We start from the raw sequence: 23,077 nt of genomic DNA, 5'->3' as shown, positions 1-23,077 counted from the left end.
CTTCAATGACTGGAGTAGTGTGCTTACTAACAAACAGGCAAGCACAGTATCACCATCTTGGCCAAGCTGCAATTTTCCTGCTAGATCATGCATGCCTCTAGTACTTTTGTTTTTCTTTTCGTTTTCTTCCCTCCACTGTACTCGTTCTGGATTTCATGCACCAAATGAAATCATCTGGGTGGGCTTAGTCCTCCCTTTTCTCAAAACATAAATCATATAATCCTCCTGGACTCCCATCTCATGCTACGTACGTGCCATGTTCGCAATGCGTACGAGCATTGGTCCATGTAGCATCACCTGGTGAACAAGCCAAGCAGCTGAGAGGACTAAAATTTCACCTTTGTTAACAAATTCATCTGAAGGTTTTTCACTTTTTGATGAGCATGTTTAATCACAAGAATTCACCATATAACTTATTTTCTCAAAAACGTATTGAAATCCACTAAGTAGGTAGGATCCACCCTAGTAAAGGAAAAGCCATCCTAATGTATGGATTGACAAAACAAGATCGTTATATATCAGGATGAGAATAATTCACAAAAATATCTCTCTCATAATGCAAAAAGAAAAACGAAAGGAAAAAAAGGTAAGAAATAATGCAACAGAGATCAGAAAACCTCTTCTACAAGAATTCAGTGGTATTTTAGATTTCTGTAGATATAATTGTAATGTATAATTGCAGTATGAAAAGTGGCCTAGTGGAATTTACTTGCAAACGGCTGCTACCTTCCTTCACTTACAATCTCATCCGACAAAGGGGGGTTGGAGGGTGAAGGTATGTGCTCTGTATCAGATACCGTGGATATGTTTGAATGTATGTTGGTCTGGATATTTTCAGATTTTATTATCGAGTGCTTTGAAAAGCCACTGCTTGCAAAATTGTTACTGATTTCGTCGAACTGCCAGTCTGTCAAATAACCAGGCCTTGTTGTGACTTCACAGACCTCAATATCACCTGCCAGCATGGCCACCACCCTTGACATGGGCGGGCGTAGCATCGGCGATGCTTGAGTGCACAGAAGAGCTACATTGATAATGCGGATGACCTCTTCTTCATTGAATGATGATAACCATGGATCCACCATCTCCAGCTCGCGCCTGTTCTCCCGTAAATTCCAAGCCTATGGAAAAGAGATTGATAAGAATTATATGACGATATCGATTCATGCATGGTGTCATTTGATCTTTTACATGCACAGATGGGAAAATGATTTATCACCATGCACAAAGTTAAACAATACCAAGTAAAAATTTAGATTGTAATGGTACTTCGGCTAAAAACAGATTGATGTCAAGAATTACAGGGAGCAATACCAAGTAATTAATGCTAAGCAAACTGAGAATTATTTAATTTAGATTGCAAACTAACTATATATGATCATTGATGGAGCGATAGGGGAATGACAGGGTAGAAGAACAGACCTACAGATCACCCTGAAAATAACATGACTGCAGTTGATATGATTTGCAAGTAACTGAGAATTATTTAATTTAGACTGCAAACTGACTATATATGATCATTGATGGAGTGATATGGGAACTACAGGGTAGAAGAACAGACCTACAGATCACCCTGAAAGTAACATGACTGCAGTTGATATGATTTGCAAGTAACTTAAAATTGTCAACCTACCCATTCAAGGAGATAAACTTTCTCTGCTTCAAGACTCTGATCTGAATTAGGCCTTCCAGAGAGAACCTCCAAAGCTACGACTCCAAATCCAAAGACATCGGCTTTTTCTGTGAGTTGCCCTCTCATTGCATACTCCGGTGCAAGATAACCACTAAAAAAGAGTAAAAATAGTCGCCATAGTAATAACATGTTAGAAATGATATCGAAACAGAATGTTCTGTCGGTGCACTTAATTTAAGTAGATAGCGAGCAATAGATAGCAAGTGAATGCGGATGAAATCCAGCAATTTAAGCAGTACTGATGCAGGCATCCTTACATTGTACCAGCAACTCTGGTGCTAATATGAGTCATCTTATCATCATAAAGCTTTGCGAGACCAAAATCTGATATTTTTGGGTTGAGATCGGCATCAAGCAGAATATTGCTGGCTTTGACATCTCTATGTACAATTCGCACGCTTGACTCCTCATGAAGATATGCTAGACCTCTTGCTGTACCCAAACATATTTCGAAGCGAGTGGGCCAATCAAGGTGCAAGTTGTTGTCACCTGTAATGCAGCAACAATAAAATGCTTGACTTAATGGGTCTGCAGTGCCTTGTTAATAAAGATTGTGCACCTTATTGCCTGAATAGTTTAAGAACTCTATATCTGAAAGATAGACGAATTTTGAGTGTCTACTAAATTGTACCAAAGAGTGCCTGATCCAGGCTCTTGTTTTCTAAGTATTCATAGACCAGGAGCCGCTTGCCTCTCTCGATGCAGCAACCATACAACTTCACAAGGTTTCGGTGCTGCACTACAGATATAGTTGCAATTTCCGTCATGAATTGGCGCTTTCCGTGGTGAGATGCTACCAATAATTGCTTCACCGCCACAATTCTTCCATCGGAAAGTTTACCCTGCAAAATATTATATAATTTTTTGAGGAAAAATTCCTCTACTCAACTCAACTAAGACTTAACCTCCCACTAGTTGTGGTCGGCTATATGAATCCTTTTCCTTCATGCCGCCTAGTTTCAGGCCATGATAATTTTTTGACGAAAAATATAAGGTATAATGTTGCAACTATATTGTGCTTCAACTAACTTATCTTTGCACAATGGTCATGGTAATGTTTCGTCAGTTTAGTATTAATGTACCGGTCAATGACATCACTGTTTTAGAAACAAGAGGTCTCAAACAAACCCATTTATTACTTCAAAGGTGCAGCAATACAATTTTGAGAAGCTTTTTGGAAACTAAAAGATACAAAAAGCCTAATAAGTTCATTCCAATATGGAATAAACTTGATAAGTTCATTCCATTAAGGAATGATATCTGCTTCAATATAGAAGGATTCATGAAGTTACTAACTTAAAATGATGCTAGGTGCTTCGCATGATAATCTATTGATTAGGAGACATGGATCTTGCCAAGGTATACATGTAAATTTATGATGCTCATTTACATGCATACTTATGTTAGGCTTAGTATGTAAATATTGAGCAATTTGGTGGTTGTCTGCCACCATCGAAGATTGAATCTGGTACTTCCCCTATGGAAAGTTGGCATGCCTACCAGCTGAGATTACAGCTATTGGCAACTTGGCACTAGACCTTTTTCCCAGACTTATTTTCTAGTTTATGGATTTTTAATCATCATATTCCAAATTATGGATACATGTATGGTATGCTGAACTGGCCCGTACCGGCCAGTTCAGCCCATACCGGATCGGTTCGGTTCCACAGTGGAAAAGCAGTATAGGGCCTGTACCGAAAGAACCCAGCCAGAGCCGGAGAAGAAGAAGAGAAGGAGAGAGCGAGCAGAAGAGGGAGGGAGAAGGAGAGGCCTCCGCTGCGCGCGGAGGGCCTCAGGGGGCCGGCGGAGCCCGCAGGGGGGCGGCGGACGCTGCGGGCGAGAAACAGAGGATGCGGCCGTGGCCTCCGCCACCCCCTACCCCGCAAGCTCCGCCGTCCCCCCGACTCCTTCTCCCTTCCTCCTCCGCTCCCTCTCTCTTTCATCTCGTCTTCTCCGGCATCGACTGGGGCTCTCGGTACGGGCCCAGTACCGAAACGGTACCGAGAATGATGAACCGGTCCGGTAGGCCACCGGTATGCCTACCGGTACTGGTTCGGAATACCTTGGATAGTGGATAGTTGATTTTGTAGTGGTTCGGAATACCTTGGATACATGAATAGTTGATTATGTGGATAACTAGATATCATCTCTTTGAGTTTGAAAGTGGATGGCCATGACCCTATCACTACACATATTTCTACTAGGCAAAACAAAAAATGCTATTTGACATGCATTATATGTACATTGACATGGAGTCATGGACACATATTGGTTTGTAAAGTGTTTAGTCCTACATCCTTTATATATTGGAAAGATTTAGGATACTTAAATAGGGCCAAAGATCTTAATTGACAATTCCTAGTTAGTTTTTTTGGATGAAATCCTCGGTCTTTACAAATGGTATCAAAGCCGACTAAGCCTGTAGCCCCTGAGCGACTAGAGGTTATTGCATTGCAGGCCCGCATGTTGGAGAATGGGATAGTCCAACATCGGGTAGGCAAATGACTTTAGGTGGCCCTAAATACACATGAGCCCATCCTACTATCAGAGTAAGCATTTAGGGTCAATTAGTTAACTCAACATGATATCAAAGCTCAGGTTGGTTCGAGGTCACGAGTTCGAATCTCCTCCGTGGTAATCATTTATTTAATTATCCCGTTCTTGTCTTGGGGCTGGATTGCTAACACCTTGGGCCCTCCCTTGGTGAAGATATCAAGTCTTAAATATCAAGGTTTAAATAGGGAGAGTATGTGAGGTTCCATGTTGGCTTGAATTTAGTTCTGTATTAGTCGTGTCTTAGTGAGATCTTGGGTACATAAGTAGGACAAAAAATCTCAAATAATAACTTTCAGCTAGCTTTTTTCAATGTCCACTTGGATAATGTCCTGGTTCGTTATAGGTTGTACCCTTCTTTTGTTCAAACATCAGAAAGTGTCTCTTAGTGTCTGATAGGTAATTCTTGCATTATTTCTTTGATATGAGTTGTGGCACTATCATCAATATTCTATAAAAGGAAAAAAAAAGGAAAAAAAGATGAAAAAAGAAAGATGCCATGAACTATTACTCACCATAAACACAGGACCAAATCCTCCCTCTCCTAGCTTATTAGTGGGACTGAAATTTTCTGTAGCAGTTTTCAGTTCCATATAGGTGAAAGTGTCTGGTCTGGCAATAATTTCTAGCAGATCTGCATTATAAAGGCAAAAACAAGTTATAACCATCTTCAGTTCACTTCTAGTATTAGTCAATATATCTCTGAAGACTATTAAAAGAAGTTGCACCTTCATCATCATCCATGCCTAATGTTCTGCTGTGTCTATATATTAGCATGGCAAGAAGAGTAAATAGGACTAAAGCCCCAGCACCAGCTGCAATGCCAACGACCAGACCTGTCCTCTTATTTGTAGATGGTGGTTTATTACTAACAGTAGGGGTGAAGTCTGGACAGTAAATTCAGAATTAAGAAGCTGACATGCACATTTTTACTAATAATTAATTATTAAATTTGAGTGTTTGTAATTACCGAAAGGATATACGCTAATAGCTGATATGGATGAGCCATAGTAGCCATCAGTTGGCACACAGCATGTACCCTTTCCGGACCAAAAGAAATGGATTTCTAGAAAGTTATTTGTCACTGGTGCGGTGAACTCTTTCACGACGGCTCTAAGGGATCTCTCCCCAGCTTCCTTTCTAATATCAAAGTCCTTCTCTTTTAGAATACCCTGAAATAAAAGAAAATTTCACAAACTCAGATATTAATTCGTGTAACCATTCGCAAGACAGAGAAGGCAAATATCGAGATGATAAACATTGATTTTTATGATAGTTTAAGTATGTCTACTTCGTAGGTCACTGGGAACTAAGTAATGCTATAAAATGCTGCACTGATGATGGAGAAAACTCCATCTTTGCTTAACCAATCTACCAGTTTAGCTAATACTTTTTTCGATCATTCATGTACTTGAATTTGACTTATGAGCCATGCTTCAAGGAGCCTTTGTTTGATCTCAAGCAAACCATTATAGCCATGGTATGCCAAACCGGCCAGTACGAACCGGTCCGGCCAGCTACCGGTACGGCAGAGCCGTGGAAACCGGTATGGGCCGGTTCCATGCCGGAGATGAAGAAGACGAAGAGAAGGAGAGAGAGCGCGGGGAAGAGAGGGAGGAAGAAGACCTGTGGCCACCATCAGGAGAGCCGCGGAGGGACGGCGGAGGCCGGGGGGGTGGGGGGGACCCGCGGAGGCGTGGCCTCAGCCTCCGCCGTGGCCGCGTCCCAGGGGATGCGGCCTCGGCCTCTGACGCGCCCCTGCAGGTCCCCTCTCCGCGGGCTCCGCCGCCCCACCCAGCCTCCTTCGCCCCTTCGCGGCTCTCCGATGGCGGCCACAGCTTTCCTCCCTCCCTATCTCTCTTCCCCGTGCTCTCTCTCGTTCTCTTCTTCTTCCCCGGCTCCGGTGGAGAAGAGCTGGCCAGTTCGTACTACCCGATTTTGGTACGAACCGGAACCGTACCGGTCCGGTAGGCGACCATTACGCCTACCGGAAACGCTACGGTGGAACTTGATTACAACTGATAAAAAGTAGGTAATTTAATAATCAAAAAGTTTAATCTAATATATTGAAGTGATATTTGTAGAAATACCCATGCTTCCTAAATTAATGACACATACATTACTTCTGTTTTTTACCCTGGGGTTGCTGAACAGATGAATCATCCATCTATGAAGACAAATGTTTAGAAAGATCACTATTCCTAAGTTTTGATGAGTTCCAGGACACCATACTACAATGCTAAACAGTTGCGCCTAAGAAGTCTATTATTATTGTTGCTTTCATTATTTAAATCATGCTGATATGATCTCATTATTAGTGTATATTTGAAACACAAAAGATTTGAGCACACTTACCTGTATATAGATATCAAAAACTCTCTTCCCAACACTTTTCCAAGTAGGTGGATCGAGGATTTGTGTCTCGGCAAAATGCAACTTTATAGTGTAATTTCCATTCTCAAGCCCAAGACCATAGTATCTTAATGATGATGGAGATAGCCTTGCAGTCTGGTACAGCTCTGATTCTAGAGTGTTTGAGAACTGAGATACACTGTTCAGTATATAATCAGCATTCGAGGCGTCCATAAACGTACCAACACTGCTAACTGCCCATTTGTTTGTGTCAGTTACGTAATAAGATGCCGTTGTGAGAGGGTTTCTGTCTCTTTCATACACAGTTCCATCGGGGGATGTTATGGTTTCATAACCACCACACGTTATAGCAAAGGAAGAATCTGCAAACCAGTGGATGAAAAAATAATTATTTTTAGGAAGCAACTAATGATAAAAAAGCAATAAGAGCTGCTTACAAATTGGTGATCCACGATTGCAAGGGATATCCCGCTGAAGACAATTCAATCCTGAAGGCAAAACACTGTAGACATAACAACGCAATGGCAACACTTCAGAAGAAAAAAGATTTAGTGCTGCAGAAGTTCTAATGGTTATTTTATCAGTGGTGGGCACCTGCTATTAGAAATATCAACCACAAAGTTGTTGGCCACCAAGTTCCTGTACGATACAACAATGGGAGTTCACAATCAGTGGTACTATGACATGTTGAAGAAATCATATTCTAAAAAAAAAGAAAGGAGGTAGTGCACACACGCAAGAGTATGATTTCTAAAAAAGAAATCATGTCTCCGCTACTGCCTAAGCGATCATGAAATAATTTTAGTTAAATGCCTTGTCCCCACTGCTGAAGCAAGAGTATGTATGTATGTACACACGCACACATGTACGCGTGCGCGCACATACAGATACATACACACACATATATGTCTATGTGTGCATATATATGTATGTATATATATCTACGTGTATATTTTCAGCTGAACTTGGTTGACTTGAATAGATCTCCATTTAGATTTGGTCAGCTCCACACTGGATATAGGGATTCAACATTGATGATTCGAACAGTTGGTTGTGATCTACTATCTCGAAACTACTTAAAATCCAAAAATTATGTAATATAGTTGTGATCATATTCTATGGCTCGGATCATTGATGTCAAACTAGACATGATTGGATCTCAGTGGAGATCCACTTGAGTATTGCTAAGTTTAGCTATATATATATATATATATATATATATATATATATATATATATATATATATATATATATATATGCACGTGTGTGTACGTATGTATGTATGTATGTAGGTATGTATGTATGGTTCGAACCAAGAAAGAAATATTAAAGGAATTTTTTGAGATCATGGTGCTCACAATTGCAAGATTTTTGGACTAACAGAAATCACTATTTTAAGTGGATTTGGCTGTTCCAAATTTAGAAAGATTGAGGGGGTTGACAGGCATCCTTACCCTCCAACTCCTTTCTATTGCCTCTCCAAACTACAACTCGCACCAGCGTGGCAGGTATCACCTAGATGGGGTATTTTGGCATCCTAAGTGGTCTAGATTAGAATAATGCTGTTTCTAATTATAGAAGAAGGATCTTGATGATTTGAAGTTATCGTTCTACAATTGAATTGTTTATTGTGAAGTCACGCATATGGAGCTAATTTTAGATCTAGACTCTATCATGCCCCAGATCCAGAGTATGACATGCTACCGAGGGGTACAACCCATGATATGATGATGCCAACATTATATTTAGCTTTCAATTCCATCTCAAATATAATAGAATAAATAGGAATCTAATTTTATTATCCATTAAATGCAACCAATACTGGTTCAATGCTTCTAATTCTAAACATAAATACCAAATCCATAATCCTCAATATTTAGAAAATCATTAACTACAAATTTATAGTCAATTTAAAATACTAAAATTCTTCTACAAAATTGTCAAGCTTGCTAGCGCGAACTCTAAGCCTGGACTATTCTTCGTCCCTACTGATCCTATTCGTTTGGAGAGAAAAAAATAAAGATAGAGATTTATGAGCGACATGGCTCAGTAAATAAAGCTTACATTACTTTATCGAATCAGCCATAAGTTTTTCTATATCAACGCATCATTTTAGAAAATAACAGATATTATAAAATTAAGCATTTCATAGTAAAGCATATTAAAATAGGTCATAAAATAAATCATGCATGAACAAATCATCCATCTTTCATAAATATAGTTCTAAGTTCATTTTGCAAGTAAATACATAACGTATTACTCTGTCATTTAACCATATTATAGTTCAAAATATTGCTCACAAATATTCGTGCCACGGTCACTTTATACTAAAACACCAACTACTATTATCCACTGGTAGGGTCATACGCCAACTACTATTATCCGCTGGTAGGGTCATATACCAACTACTATTATCCGTTGGCAGGTCCGTATGTCAACTACTATTATCCGTTAGCAGGTCCATATGTCAATTACTATTATCTGCTGGCAGGGTCATATCCCAACTACTAGTACCCACCGGTAGGGTCGTATGCCAACTACTATTACTCGGTACCAGGGTAGTCTGGAACTGGATGTTGATCTACCTTACTTTTAGGGTCATACATAGCTATCTGAGAGTCTTTTTGCCATAACTCTCAAAACAATTTTTCTTAAGTCATATTTCTTGAATCATATTTTTTTGAATCATACATGAATAAAATACTAAATGGCTTTATAGAGTTCATAGGCCATAAATAAGCATTTAACAGTAGAATAATCATAAAATTATTTGTTTTCATAACAAAAATACAAATTTCATAAATATGGTATTCATAGTTCATAAGTAGTGCTTAACGGTAAAACAATCAAGGAACCATTATTTCGCAATAAATCATGAGTTTCAAAATATTGTATGCTTGATCCTTCATTTTAAGAAAATACGATATCATCAATATTTAATACTATTTTCATATTTTTCACAATACCAAAAAATAAGCAAAAATTTGAAAACTAATAAGGAGTGTTAGGATTACTTACAAATTCAAAAACTAGTAAGGAGTATGAGATTTACTTACCTCCTTTGTCTTATACTGTCAGACTTTGCTAGGCGACTCTACTAGACCTATTTAAAATATTAACAACGAAATTAATTTCTAATTGATGACTTTAATAAAATAATATAAAAAGTCTTGACCGGGCGTATGGTGGTTTCATGTGGGTCAGGTCTAGACGATTCGCTCAATGAATCAGACTCAATCAGGGCCAAGATTAATCAACATGGTTCATCAATGAAGGTTTCTAGGACATTCAACAGGGTGGGGTGATCGGTCGCACCAAGATGGTTCATGACATCTTTGTGGGGGTCAACTCAAGTCTATAGAACCGGTGGATAGGACCCCTCGGATCCATAGGTTCCGTTTAGAGTGAAAAATAGAGAGATGAGAGAGAAGGAAGAGGAGAAAATAAGAGAGAGAAACAAGAGAGGGATGGCTCTCTCTCTCCTCCTCCTCTTCTTTTCTTCTTTCTTTCTTCTTTCTTGGCAAAACAGAGGATGAAGGAAGAGGGTGGACTGGTGGTTGTCGTGGTCGTGGTTGTGGTCTGGCAAGGATGTAGCAGGCGTCGATAAGAAGTGGTGGAGAGCGGCCGCCGGCGATGGCTCGCCGGCTGAATTCAACCCAAAATAGGGCCGAACACGAAAATTTTGGCTTGGTTGTCCTCGGATCCCAGCCCACTCGCCGGCAGCTGTGGGGTCTTGCTTCGGCCAGGGGGTGATACATGGAAAGGGTTGAGGGCTTCGGCAATGAATGCTAGTAGCGAAGGCGGTCGGAATAAAAAAAAAAAGAAAAAACAAATAAGGGCGAAAACGGGGGTCATCCTTCTTGGCCAAATTCCGGCAATCACCGGCCAGAATCGAAGCTCCAACCAGTCTAAAAGGAAGAGGAGAGGAGTAGCTTGATGGTGGTAGGGTCTTTACTGGTTTTTTGGCGAGGATGCGGCCACGGCGACGATGCGAAAGGTGACTAGCAATTGGAGAGGAAATCGAAGAAATCCGGCGATGGGCTTCAATCAAGAGCCTGGGTTCTTTGGTGGGATCGAAAAGAATATCAGAGGGGCCTCTAAATAGGCTGAAGGAGGCCAGAATCCGCCTCAGAATCAGATTCCTCTGATGAAGTCGAAAGGAAGGAGACTCCCTTCTAGGAGTGGCAAAATATGATCGGACCACCAACCCGATCCATGTTCGACCCACCATAAACAGATTTGAGTTTGGCCTAAACAGGTTTAGGTTGTAAATAGGTTGACCCGTTTAACCTGTTTATTAATTGGGTCAGATACTGATAGAGGAAAAAGTGGATCGTCCAGCTCACAACTAAAAGGCCGCCCAGTTTTGGCCCAATAAACACCAACGACGGACGACTGAATCTTTACTCCGGCCCAGGGCCAGCTCATCCTCGGAACTCCGCCGAAAGCTCCACCAACTCCAAACATTCGCCGACTCCCCCGACCAAGCTCAGAGTACCTCCAGACAATCGTCTACCCATCCCGACCAAGCTCGGGACACCGACCCTAGCGATACGCTCCTCGAGCTCGGGGCGCTCCTCCGAGCACATCTCGGAACCCAGGAAGCCGAGCTACTCCCAGCACCCGCCGATCCGACCTCATCAAACGCATGACGCGACTACTTCACGAGCTCGGCCTCGCCAACGACCACACCCATGTGTGGGCCTACGCCCGCCTACGTGGTCGTACTTCACCACATTACCGTGTCACGTCTCCATAACCGGCCAACAACAGTCAGACGGCACCTTGACTACACCGGCCATACCCTGCTGTGACTGTCAACACCCTACCGTTCTCAAGAATGGGCTGTACCGCACGTCACCAGCAAGCCTGAGTTGCGCGCCATCCGGCTCAGAGCCATGCCCCCTCATAATGAGCACTGACAGTACCTTCGCCACCTGGGCCACTCCACCGAGGCTATAAATAGCTCGGTCAGGTAATTTCTAAGGGATCTTTTTTGGCTGGACCAAATTTACCCACTCTAACTTGATCGTCAGAGGGCCCTCACCGAAAACACCGGTGAGGCTTTGTGCCGGTCCACGGCCGACGTGAAGGAGGTGGCTCTCGTCTTCCCCTCTCTACCACCGGTGGCTCCCTCGGCTCCACAAGCGTGGTCACCCTCGGGCCAGATTTGAACCACAACAGATACATATTTTAGATGTCTGGCCCGTTTAACCCGTATAACCTGTTTAACTGTTAGGCTGATAGATAAGGGCCAAAAGACAAGACCCAGGGCCGGCCCAACTCCCTGTTAGGGCTTCCCTCAGTGTCCCTCTCCCCTCTCCTCTCCAGCTCTCCTCCGGATTCTTCGCCTGGCGCCGCCCGAGCTCTCTTCCCTCAGTGCGACTTCGAGCACTGGCTCATCGTCATCGAGCCCCCCGATCCCAGTCTCACCTGCGACGAGATCATCGACGACTACATCAAGAGATTCAAGACCCTCACAGCCTCGCTCAGGTCCTCGGAAGGTCAGGGACCGCACGTCAAGGGAGTGGAGAGAGGAAGAGATGGGAAAGAAGGCCATGGCTCCGGCGGCGGTGGCGGCCGACCTTGCTCTCGAATCACTTTCTTGCCGAACTCGATCTTTCCATCTCTGATGTCGTCGATCTCGGCCTCACCCTCTCCGCTGAGATCCAAAGATCGCCGCCCCCGACCTCGTCGCCGCTGACTTTAGAGTCGCCCTCTCAATTGGTATACCTCCCTCCCTCTATCTTCCCCCCACCCCACAAACCCCACCACCAAACCCTCCTCCGATGCCACCACCACCAGTCCATCCCCCTCAAGCCCTAAGCCTTGAGCCAGGCCTGATCTATCGAAGCAGGCACCTCTCTCTCTCCATCGAACCCTCCTACCTCTCTCTCTCTCTCCGTTGAACCCTCCAACCTCTCCACATCTCTCTCTTGCTGAAAGAAACCCCAAGGTCCCCAACCCCCCACCTCTCTCTCTCTCTCTCTCTCTCTCTCTCGCCAGAAGGAACCCTCCTTCCCATCTCTCTCTCTCTCTCCATTTGGTTAAACGGGTCAGAAAAGCAAACCCGACCTATTTAATCAACATATTTATTAAACAGGTTAAATGGGTCAGGTCAGGTTACCAGTTTAATAAACAGGTCGGATTTAGGTTGTAATTTCTGACCTATTTAATAAACAGATCGGTTCAGGTTTAACTTTTCTGACCCGTTTAACATCTGACCCGACCTGTTTATGTCCGACCGGACCCGATTGCCACCCCTACTCTCTTCTTCTTTCATTGCACATGCTGAGCATGTGCGCCCTCCCTCCACTTTTTTTTATTTGAAGGCGGCTTTGGTCCAACACAGGCCCAGTTGGCCTGGTTCTCATAGACTATGCCCTCAATGTTTGGTCATATTGTTCATATCATCTCAGTCCTGCTTCTTCACAATATCCTCTTGAATATCTGATACCATGTATAGAAAGAGAAAGTATCGTGGTCCTTCAAGAAGGACTAAGCTGTAATTGATACTTCTAAACATTGTATTATGACTAGATAGTAAAATAGAGAGGTTTTCTGCTTTTCCAACATACAGTTCCAAACTTGCTTCGGTAATCCAAGAAGGAAAGCTTCCTGATAGTTGATTATATGATAGGTCTCTGCAAGGAAAGACACAATTTGTCATCAACAGCATGCAAACAGCAAAAAGAAAAGAAAGCTTATTGTAAAGTCATCAAGTGACATTAGTCTAAATTATTGAAGGAATCATAAAATAATATGCTTAAAGAATTCAATTAGATGAACATTCTTGTGTACATAATATCATAAACAATTTAAATGGAAGAAAAGGATCCGAAATAGGATAAGAAGAATTGAAAGATTTTGTTATAATCATATTTGTATCTAAATTAAGAAGAATTAGATGAACATACACATTAAGAAGTGAGGTGCTTTTGCTGGCAGGCAAGCTACCAGAGAGGCTATTGTTCCCAAGAAATCTGCAAGAGAAGACATTAAAAGAATAAAACAGAACTTTTTTTGTTAAGTAATGAACAAGGAAAAAACTCCATAGGGTAGGCATTTTTAAAGGAAAAAGTGTATGTATATAATTTTTAAATGAAGACATCTATTTTTCTTACAAGTAGCTGAGCGAACTCAAATTGAAGAGAGATTGAGGAAGTTGGCCTGTTAAATTGTTAAAGCTCAGATCCCTATAGAAGTAAATTTAGAAAAGAACAAATAGATTTGTTATTAGCACACAGACTGAATTATATGAACTCATATATAGAAGATACCGTCAATTTAACACAAGTCATCAATATGAATAACAAGTGACTGTAGCTGACTTACAATATCCCGAGACTAGTGTAGCGGGAAAAGTTCGGTGGAATGGTATCAGATATCCTGCTATTCCTCAAGACTCTGTAAACATTATATGATGTTGTTAACTGACAGCATGGCGTAGAACGAAACGAAAAATGATAGCAAATTGTTCAGTTGAGATGCATGAATTTACAAGGTGGTTATGGATGTTAAATTACTGATAAATGCTAAAGTTGAGCTTCCATTTGATATGTCACCTAGCCGTCTGCATTGCCACATATATAGATCATGAATCAAGTAAGCATGTTTCAACAAACGTGTGGATGCATATCAAGTCGATCAATGTCTAATGACTATATGTTGTTGGCAGCATTCGAAAGCATTTTCACGGTGATGCTACTAAGACATCACATCAGCTTATACTATGGATCACAAATTAATCTAATATATTGCTGAGAGCTAACAGAACTAGAAGTAGATGAAATAACTTACAAATCTGTCAAACTCGTGAGACTAGAAAAACTTGAAGGGATCGGGCCTTCAAAAGAGTTTCCTTGCATCCTCCTATAATGAAGATTCAAGAATTAGTGGCTAAAAGGAAAATTTATTGTATATCCAGATAATGATAAGTTTCATTGGCAATTTTACTTCCTGCAGCTTCCAAAAAATCAAAAAATTAACTACAGATGCAAAGTGTAATATGTGACAATATTTTGTTGCTTTTTTTCACCAATGAATCATAAGAAGTCTTTCACATGACCCCTTTTGCAATTTAACAATACATCTAAATATGTAATGTGTCATTTGATGAAATCTTTCAGCTCATTTTCGGCTCCCCTTTGCACATAAGCATAGGTGAACCTTGCTCTCAACAACAACCTAGTTGAAGAACATATATGTTGATGAATTTATAGATACTGGTATAGCACAATAAATATAAAATGAGTCTTCCTTTTGCCTCCTTGAGGCTTGCTATTAAAAAATTTGGATAGGTCCCCCCCCCCCCCACCCCCCGCAAGGCAGAGAAAACAAAAAAAAGAAGAAAAATAAAACATGGACTTGCAACATCACAAGAAATATGATATAGACATCAAATGAAACAAATTGATGTCAGATTTCAAGGGCATCCAGCGAAATATCATTTCTTAATCTTACAAAGTGGTTAAGTTTGTCTCGCTGAAGTCTGGTATTTTGCCCGTGAAATTATTGTCCGATGCCCTCCTGATATTACAACAAAATTAGCAGAGGCCAATTTGAATTGTATAGCCAATTTTGGCACACATAATATGGGACTTACAAAGTCTGCAAGTGCTTGAGACTTGATACAGTCGATGGGAACTCACCACCTAGTCCACAACTATCTATGTACCTGTTCAAGAAAGCATAAAGCCATAAATCATAAGACCCATGTTAATAGTTTTCCATTTACAAACATAAAACATGGTGCTTAAAGGTAATCAGAAGCTAACAATTGCTGGAGATTGGTCAAGTTCCCGAGCTCAGAGGGGAGCGAACCACTGAAGTTATTGGTATCTATGCTCCTGCAGAAGTTTACGCAAAATCAAATGCCTTGTTCTTTGTCATCATTTTCATGCCAAAACAATTTAATATCATGAAACACTGCAGTATACCATTGGCTTCCCTCCTTGTCATGGCACCCCTCTCTACTCGGAGAGCTCCAGGGTTTGAACCCTGGAGGTGGTACCATATTTCTCAACAAGAAGAAGAATATCTCTTCAAAATTTGTCCATAACCTGTTTTGCTTATTGATATTCTTCTTACAGATATTACATGAAACATGTTGTTCTATCTCATCGTCTAGGAGTAGTTAGAAACACAAAGTTCAGACATCTCAACCAACAAAGAAAAGATCTACATGCAACAAAATTATAAAGACTGAGGGTTATATTAGTAACTTGTTATCTGACCAGTATAAATTGAATGATAAAAGCATGAATAATTTGTTGCTTGTTTCTTACAAATAGATGAGCTTTTGAAGCTTTCCAAGCTCCTTTGGAATAGTCCCTGATAATGCATTTGTATTGACAGTCCTGGTGATGAAGAAATGGAAACTAAGTATGGTGAGGACAACATAGAAAGCATAGATGCTTTAAGAAATCACTACTTCAAATGAGCTTGTCACTGATCTTACAAGTATTGCAACTCGGTCAAATTCCCAATAAATGCTGGTAACGTACCAGTCAAGTAGTTCCGAGACAAATCCCTGCAAAAATTGTCATCTTATCAAAATCGCTAGAAATGACACAAATGCCAACTAAATACTTTCTTATGGTTCCTTAGGTATTTCATTTTCTTGTTCTCACTGTGGTGTAGCAGTAGATCATCTGAATAGAGTCTTAACATTTTCTCACTTAAATTTGATTTGACACTAGCATATAGTGTCAGATTCATTTACAATATCTCTAGACTAGTGTAGCAGGAAAAATCCAGTGAAATAGAATCAGATATCCTGCTATTCCTCAAGACTGTAAACATTATATGATGTTGTTAACTGACAGCATGGCGTAGAACGAAACGAAAAATGATAGCAAACTGTTCAGTTGAGATGCATGAATTTACAAGGTGGTTTTGGATGTTAAATTACTGATAAATGCTAAAGTTGAGCTTCCATTTGATATGTCACCTAGCCGTCTGCATTGCCACATATATAGATCATGAATCAAGTAAGCATGTTTCAACAAACGTGTGGATGCATATCAAGTCGGTCAATGTCTAATGACTATATGTTGTTGGCATCATTCGAAAGCATTTTCACAGTGATGCTACTAAGACATCACATCAGCTTATACTATGGCTCGCAAATTAATCTAATATATTGCAGAGAGCTAACAGAACTAGAAATAGATGAAAAAACTTACAAGTCTGTCAAACTCGTGAGACTAGAAAAACTTGAAGGGATCGGGCCGTCAAAAGAGTTGCCTTGCATCCTCCTATAATGAAGATTCAAGAATTAGTGGCTAAAAGGAAAATTCATTGCATATCCAGATAATGATATGTTTCATAGGCAATGTTACTTCCTGCAGCTTCCAAAAAATAAAAAAATTAACTACAAATGCGAAGTGTAATATGTGACAATATTTTGTTGCTTTTTTCCACCAATGAATCATAAGAAGTCTTTCACATGACCCCTTTTGCAATTTAACAATACATCTAAATATGTAATGGGTCATTTGATGAAATCCTTCAGCTCATTTTCGGCTCCCCTTTGCACATAAGCATAGGTGAACCTTGCTCTCAACAACAACCTAGTTGAAGAACATATATGTTGATGAATTTATAGATACTGGTATAGCACAATAAATATAAAATGAGTCTTCCTTTTGCCTCCTTGAGGCTTGCTATTAAAAAATTTGGATAGGTCCCCCCCACCCCCCCCCCCCACCCCCCCGCAAGGCAGAGAAAACAAAAAAAAGAAGAAAAATAAAACATGGACTTGCAACATCACAAGAAATATGATATAGACATCAAATGAAACAAATTGATGTCAGATTTCAAGGGCATCCAGCGAAATATCATTTCTTAATCTTACAAAGTGGTTAAGTTTGTCTCGCTGAAGTCTGGTATTTTGCCCGTGAAATTATTGTCCGATGCCCTCCTGATATTACAACAAAATTAGCAGAGGCCAATTTGAATTTGTATAGCCAATTTTGGCACACATAGTATATGGGACTTACAAAATCTGCAAGTTCTTGAGACTTGATACAGTCGATGGGAACTCACCACCTAGTCCACAACTATTTATGTACCTGTTCAAGAAAGCATAAAGCCATAAATCATAAGGCCCATGTTAATAGTTTTCCATTTACAAACATAAAACATGGTGCTTAAAGGCAATCAGAAGCTAACAGTTGCTGGAGATTGGTCAAGTTCCGGAGCTCAGAGGGGAGCGAACCACTGAAGTTATTGATACGGATGCCCCTGCAGAAGTTTACACAAAATCAAATGCCTTGTTCTTTGCCATCCTTTTCATGCCAAAACAATTTAATATCATGAAACACTGTAGTATACCATTGGCTTCCCTCCATGTCATCGCACCCCTCTCCTCCACTTGGAGGACTCCAGGGTTTGAACCCTGGAGGTGGTACCATATTTCTCAAGAAGAAGAAGAATATCTCTTCAAAATTTGCCAATAACCTGATTTGCTTATTGATATTCTTCTTACAGATATTACATGAAACATGTTGTTCTATTTCATAGTCTAGGAGTAGTTAGAAACACAAAGTTCAGACATCTCAACCAACAAAGAAAAGATCTACATGCAACAAAATTATTAAGACCGAGTATTATATTAGTAACTTGCGATCTGACCAGTATAAATTGAACAATAAAAGCATGAATAATTTGTTTCTTGTTTCTTACAAGAAGGTGAGCTTTTGAAGCTTTCCAAGCTCCTTTGGAATGGTCCCTGATAATGCATTCATACCGACACGCCTGGTGATGAAGAAATGGAAACTAAGTATGGAGAGGACAACAGAGAAAGCATAGATGCTTTAAGAAATCACTACTTCAAATGAGCTTGTCACTGATCTTACAAGGATTTCAACTCGGTCAAATTCCCAATAAATGCTGGCAACGTACCAGTCAAGTAGTTCCGAGACAAATCCCTGCAAAAATTGTCATCTTATCAAAATCGCTAGAAATGACACAAATGCCAACTAAATACTTTCTTATGGTTCCTTAGGTATTTCATTTTCTTGTTCTCACTGTGGTGTAGCAGTAGATCATCTGAATAGAGTCTTAACATTTTCTCACTTAAAATTTGATTTGACACTAGCATATAGTGTCAGATTCATTTAACATGTAAGGGCACTTGAGGAATGCCAGATCTAAACACTTAGACAAAAGTCAAGTCATATACATAAGATGCACACCTAGCATGTCCCTGATTTTTCTGTAAGGTCCACACCAAATTGATGATGTCATAGACCTTCTAAATGCAACTAGCACAACTAATGTACATGCTATTCGAGAAATAATTAGATGTTCATGTTACAACTTTTACCCACACCAACTTGTGGATCTAGCATTTCTTAAAAAAATCATCCCTTTAATTTAATTGGAAGTTTGAGATAGTGAGTGGCCATACAAATTGTTAAGGTACGTCAAGTTTTGCAGCTCCTCCGGGATTGTGCCTACCACATCGATGGCACGTACTTGCCTGCATACAAACATGTTAACAAAAATAAGCATAAAAGAGTGTTATAGCAAAAACAAGCAAACTGTTAATTTGGAGAATGAAGCAGTTTTGCTCCCTATTACATCTTAAACAAGAGTCCTTGACAAATCTAGATGCTAATTTTCCAGATATTTTTATGCAAACTAGTTAAATGTAGTAGCTCTACAGAAGTCAATTAGATTACTTGATTCACTATCAACTATCTTTATGGGAAGAGGATAAAGATGTTAATTGGGCAATAGTTCAATAGTCACACCAAGGTACATCGTCTCGATACCAGACCCCATACCGGTGCCACTCTGTCACTGTGTCGGTATGCTTAGTATGGAAACCGGTTTGGTATACCAAGTATCAGTACACCTCCTGTAACGTGTACCGGTACTATACTATATGCCCCGAACTGTTCAGTTTGGTACGGTATGGCATACCATACTACACTCTTTTGTCCAAACCCTTATATCTTTCTCTAAATGGAAGAGGTCCATTGTGGAATGTTGGTTGACAAACAATAACATTTCGGGCCCGTTCTTCTTTAAAGGGTAAAAAACTAAACTTAGAAATCAATATTTTTCTGGATAAGCATTTCTCAAGCAACATTTAAATAAGAAAATAATTTACCTATATTATTTTATGCATTGGAAAGTAGATTCAGAGTCTGTTACTCATATATTTTTGTGTTACTACTTTTCTAGATAAGTTGCTAAGATCTATCCATATTTTTCATAACACCCTTTATTATATAAATATTATTATATTCAATAATATTATATTATATTATATATATTATTTATAATATATTATAAGGTTTGGGGTATTTTAGGAATAAAATAAAAAAAATTATTTAACCGGCTGATGGAAAAATAATGTACTCACCTCCTAAGTGGTTAAGACTGTCCTCATATTTTATGAGCAAATTGGTTAAGGGAAAGTTGGTCTCAATTCAGCTTGACTGTAACCAACACTAGTACACTTGCTTGACCCAGCCCACGCTTAACCCCAATATGACCCAACTCAAACCCCACCCATCATGTTGTCGATGAAAACGACCTGAGGCATTTTGATCTTTCCAACATAATTCTTTTTTCTTATAAAAAAGTAAAATAGAACCTTATTTGTTTCTAATGGGAAAGTAAGTCCTAGAATAATCCTTCTCATCCAACTATCAACTAATATCATGAATTCTATTTTCAAATATCTTGGGCGGATCATAGCTTAAGTTATAACCCTAAAGCATACTGTTGTATTATTATCTTTATTTATGAGAAAGAGTTTTTTTTTTGATAAAGAACTTTTTTTTTATGATAAAGGGAGGCTAAAAGAAGCCACCCAGCTTTTATTAATAAAGATAAAAGAACAACATCAGTTAGAAAAAGATAAAGGGATAAATAATAAGAACCCCAATAAAAATCAAACAATAAGAAGAGAGTAAGGAATATTCTTGATTTTTTTCTAAATTCTTCCAAAAGCTGGTAGTTTTTTTTTTTTTTTGAATGCATGGAATAGACCACTCATTGAAATTATGACGACCAGCATAAGCAACCACAGAATAATTGCAGGGACTATTTTATCTTATTCAAAAGAAAATTCTTCAAGGATATTTTGTATAAAAATCCGAATTATTGATTTTGCAAGAAAAAACCAGATTAATTTCCTTAAAAATGACACATATTTTAGGATATCCAGAAAATTTTATTCTTGGATGATACACTAAATAAGTAAATAGGGCACGCATTTGCTAAAAGTCTAAAACATAATACATTATATATATATATATATATATATATATATATATATATATATATATATATATATATATATATATATATATATATATATATATATATATATATATATATATATATATATATATATATATATATACACACCCAACACACCTGTTTAGACAAATTTGCTGAACTAACTTAGGTAGTAGCCTGGTGGTAAGGGGGCGATAATTCCGCCCAAGTTGCCCGGGTTCGAAACGCACGGGCGTCGATTAAATTAGGGGACCGGATGCCCCACGCTCGGCTGACTTGTTGGCGGTTATGCTTTCCTTCCACTTGTACCAAGGTGGCACTGGGGTGACGTACCCACACGTGAGGCGGTGAACCCAGTGGGGTGAGCCCACGGGTCGGGGAAGGCACGCGAAACCTGCGACCTGTATCGAACATTCCCTAGTGGAAGGGGGGCTCAGTAATGGGGCTGCTACGCGGGTGGGCTGGTCCCTCCCCCTCCCCTCCTATTTTTTACCAAAAAAAAAAAAAGAGAGAGATGTTTGGGCATACAGCTGGGTGATGTGGCAGGTGGTCTTATTGTTGTAGCTGCAGTTACATTTGACCGCCGGGCTGACGTCAGAGGAGTCCAAATCGGTGGAGTCGATGGCGGCGCCGCTGCATGGCTCCCCGCTGATGTTCCACTTCACCGACTCCTTCAGCCCCCACCTTCCCAGTATCGCGTTCAACGCCTCGACTGCAACGCCACAAAAAAAAAAACAAAATCCACATCAGCAACGACGCACGTACACCATCTGATCTTCGGAACCCCGTTTTTCCCATGAACCAGCGAGGTAGGTCGAGCAAAACTATTTGCTTCTCTACTTTAGATTTCCCTTTGCACGCGTTTTTTTCACGATCGAATTTGGCACAAAGTAATTGGTTAAGTTCACTGCGGTCGGAGATTCGCGAAGTGCCACGTCGGTTTAGAAAGGCAAATATTTTACCAATGAAAATCTTGACACGGAACAATATATATAAATAAGAATATGAAATTATCTACCAAAGAATAATAAGATATTCATGTACCAAAAAAAAGAATAATAAGAAATTCTCTTGCAATCTGGAGCGTTTTTTTTTCTCTCCTCAAAGAATTTTTTTCTCCACTAACAATGGAGAATAAAGACAAGAAATCCCTTTTTTCTACTTGAGAAGTGTTAGATCGTTTTTGATCTAAAAAAAAGAGAAGTGTTCGATGGTTCTTGCAGTTTTATTTCTTTGAGTTGGCATGCATACCTTCGGATGGGACGGTTTTAGCTTTAGCTCTGGATCTCTCAACAAGGAGGAAGAGATAAAGAATGCTAAGAACAAAAGCTGGTAAAGAAAAGACTGAAGCTTTCTTTGGCACCATCACCATCTCTCTCTCTCTCGGAGTTTCCCAGAGGAGTGGCAAAATTAAAATGCTTGGAGGATTCTTGGCTCCTTAATTTGTCTTGGTAGCATCCTCTTCAATTTATAAAGGTTGAGAGAGCGAGAGAGAGAGAGGGGGGAGAAGCAGTGGGGAGAGAAGAGTGGGTTATTGCTTGGTTACATCATCGCAGCGTCTGCTTCAATTTACGTGGAGTTTGCTCGAGTTCCCTCGTGCTACGGGCAAGATAAAGTCTTGATGTTTGCATTTGTGTAACGACGTCCCTTTCTTTTGAGTTCCCTTCTAGAGTTACATTTGAGTTCCCTTGTGCTACGGGCAAGATAAAGTCTTGATGTTCTCATTTGTGGAACGACGTCCCTTTCTTTTGAAAAATCGCTGCGAAGATTCTCAGCAGATATGTGTGTCAATGGACAAGTGCTCATCAATCAACCACCATGGCTGCCTTCTCAATCTACTAGAAAATCTAAAGATTTTATATCTTAGAAACCAATCCCTTCGAACCAAATGCTTATAAACCAATCCGTTCTAACCAAATGGGGATGAGGATATCTCAAGAACGACCCGGTCCAAGGAGAAAAAAAGTGCATAGGAATTATTACAAGCAAATCATGCTATCTGCATGGTAGAAGCCTAAGAGAAGATGTTCAAAACTCTAGCACGAGGTGATCAATTCCCTCCAACCATTTTGGAACACGATTCATCATGAAATAGGGAACAGACATGAAACATGTTTTGGAAGCATAATTGACTTCGTGAGATATTTCTTAGGACACTTTTCCCCACTCTATTTAGATTGAATCCTAGCTATCACC

The 23,077-nt window shown here is 39.9% G+C and overlaps 1 protein-coding gene across 2 annotated transcripts; it reads right to left on the bottom strand.

Moving 5' to 3' along the window:
* Nucleotides 1-467: 467 nt before the first annotated feature.
* Nucleotides 468-22,387, bottom strand: LOC108510999 (probable LRR receptor-like serine/threonine-protein kinase At1g56130). 2 transcript variants are annotated; one of them, XM_039114473.1, is made up of 30 exons: nucleotides 22,133-22,387; nucleotides 21,410-21,593; nucleotides 19,035-19,106; nucleotides 18,481-18,552; nucleotides 18,308-18,379; nucleotides 17,795-17,866; nucleotides 17,623-17,694; nucleotides 17,478-17,543; nucleotides 16,807-16,878; nucleotides 16,080-16,151; nucleotides 15,907-15,978; nucleotides 15,397-15,468; nucleotides 15,225-15,296; nucleotides 15,083-15,148; nucleotides 14,420-14,491; nucleotides 14,121-14,192; nucleotides 13,955-14,026; nucleotides 13,744-13,815; nucleotides 13,537-13,602; nucleotides 13,198-13,263; nucleotides 7,214-7,258; nucleotides 7,057-7,121; nucleotides 6,602-6,981; nucleotides 5,217-5,418; nucleotides 4,975-5,133; nucleotides 4,762-4,880; nucleotides 2,325-2,535; nucleotides 1,951-2,182; nucleotides 1,634-1,784; nucleotides 468-1,121 (listed from the first exon to the last, which is right to left on the bottom strand). In XM_039114473.1, exons 1-30 carry the CDS (start codon nucleotides 22,251-22,253, stop codon nucleotides 723-725), a joined length of 3,540 nt encoding a protein of 1,179 aa, XP_038970401.1. In that variant the 5' UTR covers nucleotides 22,254-22,387; the 3' UTR covers nucleotides 468-722. The 2 variants fall into 2 exon arrangements, with proteins under 2 accessions (XP_038970401.1, XP_038970402.1); XM_039114474.1 differs by lacking the exon at nucleotides 14,121-14,192 and having other exon boundaries at nucleotides 22,133-22,386.
* Between the last annotated feature and the right edge of the window lie 690 nt (nucleotides 22,388-23,077).

The sequence above is a fragment of the Phoenix dactylifera genome, chromosome 16 (genome assembly GCF_009389715.1).
Source record: "Phoenix dactylifera cultivar Barhee BC4 chromosome 16, palm_55x_up_171113_PBpolish2nd_filt_p, whole genome shotgun sequence".
Taxonomy (NCBI): Eukaryota; Viridiplantae; Streptophyta; class Magnoliopsida; order Arecales; family Arecaceae; genus Phoenix; species Phoenix dactylifera.
The sequence above is the reverse complement of the archived record's forward strand: the minus strand, read 5'-3'. Positions and strand labels throughout refer to the sequence as shown.

Excerpts from the sequence above, each read along its gene's own strand:
- LOC108510999 (XM_039114473.1), bottom strand. The coding sequence starts at position 22,253 with ATGGTGATGGTGCCAAAGAAAGCTTCAGTCTTTTCTTTACCAGCTTTT. Across the intron at positions 15,297-15,396 it reads TTGACCAATCTCCAGCAATT|GTACATAGATAGTTGTGGAC; the intron begins GTTAGCTTCTGA and ends TTTCTTGAACAG. Across the intron at positions 4,881-4,974 it reads AGGCATGGATGATGATGAAG|ATCTGCTAGAAATTATTGCC; the intron begins GTGCAACTTCTT and ends TTTATAATGCAG.